Source organism: Triticum aestivum, chromosome 3B (assembly GCF_018294505.1).
Source record: "Triticum aestivum cultivar Chinese Spring chromosome 3B, IWGSC CS RefSeq v2.1, whole genome shotgun sequence".
NCBI classification, from domain to species: domain Eukaryota; kingdom Viridiplantae; phylum Streptophyta; class Magnoliopsida; order Poales; family Poaceae; genus Triticum; species Triticum aestivum.
This window is the reverse complement of record NC_057801.1, coordinates 34,328,067-34,333,773: the sequence shown is the minus strand read 5'-3', so window position 1 is coordinate 34,333,773 and position 5,707 is coordinate 34,328,067. Positions and strand designations below refer to the sequence as shown.

Sequence of the window (5,707 nt, the reverse complement as noted above, 5' to 3'; positions counted from 1 at the left end):
CCTTCTTTGCTTGTTAGTTTTTTTTTTTTGAGAATTGGCGCTTTACTCGTTAGTGTTTTTTAATTATATTCTGAGTTAACGCTGGCTGGCGGGCCTGCCACTTGTGCAACCCACTAATGCATTCTTTTGTATTCTTAAAAATATGATATACCTATTTATTTAAATAAATATGACCGTTTTAATGAAATAAGTGTAGTTAGATGTTTATTAACACCAGTGAAAGTGGGTACACAACAAGTGGCTTTTGCATAGTTAGTCTGAACTCTGAGCTTCTGAAGTCTGCACTATGGCCAAAATAGTGTATATTCACCTGTTCAGGTCTATAATCCAGTGAGAGCCCAGTCAGAATTAAACTTTTAGACATATGATTGTTTTGAAACTTTTGGCCGAATGCCAGTGCCTTGGACCAAAATGGTGGGTGTTCCTGTTCATCGCTTTATGCGATGGATAGTCGGTACAACGCGCTATGGTCTCACGCTGAAGTTGGGACAGGCCCATCACACTTGGTACCATGTGATTTAGCGACAATCTGTCGCAACGAGTGATGAATACGAATTTCCCACAATGACGAAGTCCGGTTTGGGTAGCCCGCGGACCGTGTTATGAACCTTGGCTGTGATCTTCCAATGCCTCTGACTAAAAAAGATTGTCAAATCTAAACCACATATCTATCTAAATAAAATTTGTTCCCTAAAACAATCTGAATAAAATGTGTGTACTCTAGCTTTGAACTGGAATTCTCCCATGCAAAAACAGAAATTTGGATGCAATAAAAAAAAGCAACCCAGTTAACGATCATGCTATAGAACCTTCTTTTCTATTGGATACTGTAACCAGTAACCGTGTCATCCCTAAAAAAAACAGTAGCCTGCCAAGTGTAAGAAAGATTTGCATTTGGCTGTTATTTCAGCGGCTAGATTGCTGTTAGTCTCTGTTTTGCAAGGCAGAGTACTCTCGCCTCTGTTTGCTCCTTTTTGGACCCTGTAACTTCGTGTTAAGTTGTGGCTGTTTACCTAAACATGACACCTGGTTTTCACCAAGAAAAAAAAGACTCCTGATAGCTTTTTTACCTGTATCCGTAGATGTTTTATCGCTTTCAGTTCAGAGCCCGGGTGCTTTGTGCTCCTGTCTGTAAACAAAGAGTACAAGTGGGCAGAGTTTTATATTAGTAGCACCGGGTGGGTGCTCATGAATTGGTAGTCCTAGAATTAGCGTAGGGCCGACGACTGGATCAGCCTAGTTTGAACTCTGAACCCTGAAGCCTAGCTTGGTACTAGTAGTCTAGTACCCACACTGATGGACAATGTCTGATCATAGCATCAATTTTGGTGCCATTTGGTGTCAATCGGTACTACTCCCTCCGTCCCATAATATAAGTGCGTTGTTGAAGTGCTCTTATATCACGGGACAGAGGGAGTATATTTTTACATTTTATAGTTAGTGAGACACACTCGTATTGTCGTAGGTGTACATACGTTCGCTTGCATTGACCAGCACGCATGGGGTTTACTAGTCCGTGCATACATTTCACGGGTTCACTCGTGAAATTAATCATTTTGTATCGACTTCCTAGGAACCAAACAATCTAGCCTCATATTCCGCTTCTGCCGGACCATGCAAAGTTAATGGCGGGTTGGCAAGCCGTCGCCGTCCCCGTCGGCATCGCCATGGCGGCCGCTCCACGCCGCCGCCGCAGCATCCCCGAAAAGAATTTCCAAACGAAATAGAGCATTGACTCTGACCGGTCAAGCCGCTCTGGCCTCCGTCATTTTTTTCCCAAGTCGCACATCCCACCCTCCGTTCTGTCCCGTTGCTTTGCTCCTCCTTGTTAACTACTAGTCATCTCGCCCGCTCCGGTTGGTCAGCCGCTCCGCTTTCCATCCCCAACTATCCCAATCCATGCCGCCGTTCCAGCCCCTCCTCCTCCTTCTGTTTCTCTCTTCTTTTCTCCGGCTGCCGCCGCCGGCGGGTGCGGCATGCTCGCCCAAGAGATGCGGCGACCTGAACATCAGTTACCCGTTCTGGCTGGAGGAGAACGGCCAGACACCGTGCGGGTCCCCGTCCTTCCAGCTCAACTGCAACGGCAGTCAGGCTCTCCTCAGCCGGTCCATGTTCGGGGGCTACCAGGTCGTCCAGGTCTTCCCCGAGAACTCCTCCTTCGTCGCCGTCGACAACAACCTCCCGCTCGACGACGGCTGCCCCAAGTGGTGGTTCAACATCTCTGTTGGCATTGGGCTGGGTCCGTTCGTCATCAGCAAGAAGAACATGGAGCTGCTCGTACTCGACAACTGCACGGAGCAGCAGGTGACGCCGCCGGGGTTCAGCCGCACGCGTTGCGCCGACGAGTCCTTCTACCGCCTTGGCGGGGAGTACGGCACCCATCTTGACTATCGGGGGGATCTGCCCCCGGCCTGCCGTCTCTCCGTCGTGCCGGTTCTTGGTTTTCCGGGCGGCGACGGTTACGTCCCGAGCATGAGGCAAGGGTTCCTGCTTGAGTGGACGGTGCCGTCGGACGATTGCCCCAAGTGCGAGGCAAGCGGCGGACAGTGCAGGTATGCCAACGACGGCACCGGATTTTCCTGCCATTGCTCCGGCGACGTGTACCCTGAGAAGTGCGGTGAGTTGACGAAAATTAACTGACTGCGCCACCATGATTTTGCCTAGTCAATCACTAGTTCTTTGATCAAGTAATCCGTTGCTGACATTCCTCTCAAAACTTCAAGTGCTAGTGACCGATTCAGTAACTCCAAAAATGCCTGACGTAGGTAGCAATTTGATACTGCATCTGATATAGAATTGTTCTCAAGAGTAAATTTTCTGCGTTTTCGGTCGCTGTTGCTAGGAGGATTAGAGAACACCGATTGGACACGGATATTGTTGTTCTTTCAACTCTTGAGTGCTTCCTTGGTTTCTTGGGGCTATTACTGTATTTTGTTTTTGGTAGTTAGTGATAAAGTCAGTCCATTGATTGAGAGATTGGAGCCTATCGATTCCTAGTCAAAATGCATTTGTCGAATTAGTCAACAACGCTATTCAACAAAGATGCCGTGCCGGCGGTAACGTGCTCCTGGTTTTGTTCCAAGTAGACTATTCCCAAATCGCCGATCAATGCTCTTACTTTTATGTGCCCCGGTCTGTATTTAAAACATGTGGAAGTCAATGCTATTGCAACTGTTTGTTGTGGAATTAGGGGTGTAAAGTTGAATTGGGCACCGGGGTTAGTTTCAGTGGATACTTAGATACAGATGTATATAGACATAGACTTTAGAGTGTAGACTCACTCATTTTGCTTCCTATGTAGTCAGCATTGGAATCTCTAAGAAGACTTATATTTAGGAACGGAGGGAGTAGGATACATTGCCACCATCAATTGAGAGTCTGAAATTTAACTGTTGCTGGATTTTCCTAATGAACCAGTCATAAAAGGGAGTTCGACTTTACGAGAAGCTGCCAAAGTTAGCAATGCAATACCGATTCGGCATGAATAAAGTTATTCTCATTTGTCAAGTGACTACTACATTTCTTGTTTGTTACTTCATAAACCGCAAAAACATTTACAGACACTTTTTATGCAGGGGACAGTGGAAAGACAAGTATAAAGTTCATAATAGGTGAGTGTAATCAACTGTCAAGCTGCTCGGCCCATCCATTCCTTCGGTTCTTGTTTCCTTGCTCCAAATTGTAACATAGTATGGAGAATATGGGGGTGAAATCTCATGATGAAGAATTAATCAGATCATTTGTTTGCTTCATGTTGCTAATGTGTGATATTGTTGTGAACAGTTGGAGCGGTAGCCGGTTTTGCTGCATTCTTGGCATTTGTCTTATTTGCTTTATACCAACGAAAGAAGAGCATACAAGCTGTAGCTTCAAATGAGTTCACGCGAAGTGGATCTTCAATGACGGCATACAGTAAAGACCTTGAGCTGGGTGGTTCACCTCATATTTTCTCTTTCGAGGAACTCGAAGTGGCTACTGATGGATTTAGTGCTTCAAGGGAGCTTGGTGATGGTGGCTTTGGAACTGTTTATAAAGGTAAAACACATGTTTGCCGAACGCGCTTGTCAATCTTAACTTGTCAAATTGCATATGCTAGGAGCTCTGTTCTCAAGTCTCAATTGTACTCTTTGATAAAGTTATCAACTTAGACAATGACAACTCTGACATTTTTGTCATTCAGGAAAACTCAAAGATGGGAGAGTAGTTGCAGTAAAACGCCTCTATAAGAACAACTACAGACGGGTTGAGCAGTTCCTGAACGAGGTAGATATCCTGTCCCGCCTGCTCCACCAAAACCTTGTCATCCTTTATGGCTGCACGTCTCGGATGAGTCGTGACCTTATCCTGGTGTACGAGTTCATCGCAAATGGGACGGTCGCGGACCATCTTCACGGATCCCTTTCGGCAAAACGAGGCCTCACATGGCCTCTGAGGTTGAACATTGCCATAGAAACGGCTGAAGCACTGACCTACCTCCATGCGGTCGAGATCATACATCGTGATGTCAAGACGACCAACATATTGCTTGACAACAACTTCCATGTCAAAGTTGCAGACTTTGGGTTGTCGCGCTTGTTCCCACTGGAGGTCACCCATGTCTCCACTGTTCCACAGGGCACACCGGGCTATGTCGACCCGGTGTACCACCAGTGCTACAAGCTGACCGACAAGAGTGATGTGTACAGTTTCGGTGTCGTGCTGGTGGAGCTGATATCCTCAAAGCCTGCTGTGGACATGAGCAGGAGCCACAGTGAGATCAACCTTGCCAACATGGCTCTCAACAGGATTCAGAACCATGAAGTCGTTCAGTTGGTTGATTCGGAGCTCGACTACGACACCGACCCCGAAACAAAGAGAACAATTGACCTAGTGGCCGAGGTGGCCTTCCAGTGCCTGCAGATGGAGAGGGATCTGAGGCCGTCGATCAAGGAGGTGGTGGAGATTCTGACTTGCGTCAGGGACGGAGACTGTCGGGCTAAGAGCATGAAGAAGAAGGCGTCTCAGAAAGAGGATGCGCACTTGCTCATGGATGACCCGCAGTTTTCGCCTGACTCGGTCATCCATAGATTCCATAGCCAGTCAACTAATAACTCGGTAGCATCGAATGCTAGCGGGTTATGATGTGCTTCGTATTGATTCTGAAGAAATAAGGCCACCCTATCAATCGGATGAGTTTTATATAGCATAGAGTTTGCTAATGAGGTGGTTCATCTGACCAATAAGTACAGGCTCATGGTTGCATTAACTCTGCATTTCTAAGCTTGGCAATGATTCAAATGGTAGGTGTATGTACTAGGACAAAATTCCAGGATATAAGCACTGTAATATACGAAAAGATTGAATTCCGAAGTTGACGAAAAGATTGAATTCAGAAGTTGAACTGATCAACATGCATATTATAAGTAATCACACGGTACTTATATATAGGAGTAATATACAGTTATTTGAGATACTTACGGCAGATACATCATGTGAGTTTGCTGGTCTGTTTGGCAGTTGTCGTATATTGAAATTTCTTTCCGAAATTTGGAATTCAAGCCAATGTATTGTACCACCAGTTTTGCTTGGTGTCAGCACGGCAGGTACATTTTCTCCTAAAATCTGCATAAGGACATAAGAGGCTCTAATCTGGGACCAAGGCCCAGCTAATGCTGTAGAATGTCGGTCGTGCTGCACGGTTGCTGCAAAATGTCGCTCTAGTGACCTT

At 46.2% G+C, this 5,707-nt stretch overlaps 1 protein-coding gene across 1 annotated transcript; it reads left to right on the top strand.

The window, feature by feature from the left end:
• The first annotated feature begins 1,855 nt into the window (after positions 1–1,855).
• Positions 1,856–5,380, top strand: LOC123064589 (LEAF RUST 10 DISEASE-RESISTANCE LOCUS RECEPTOR-LIKE PROTEIN KINASE-like 1.2). Its single transcript, XM_044488042.1, has 4 exons — positions 1,856–2,617; positions 3,576–3,611; positions 3,784–4,035; positions 4,181–5,380. Exons 1-4 carry the CDS (start codon positions 1,900–1,902, stop codon positions 5,119–5,121), a joined length of 1,947 nt encoding a protein of 648 aa, XP_044343977.1. The 5' UTR covers positions 1,856–1,899; the 3' UTR covers positions 5,122–5,380.
• The last annotated feature ends 327 nt before the right edge of the window (positions 5,381–5,707 follow it).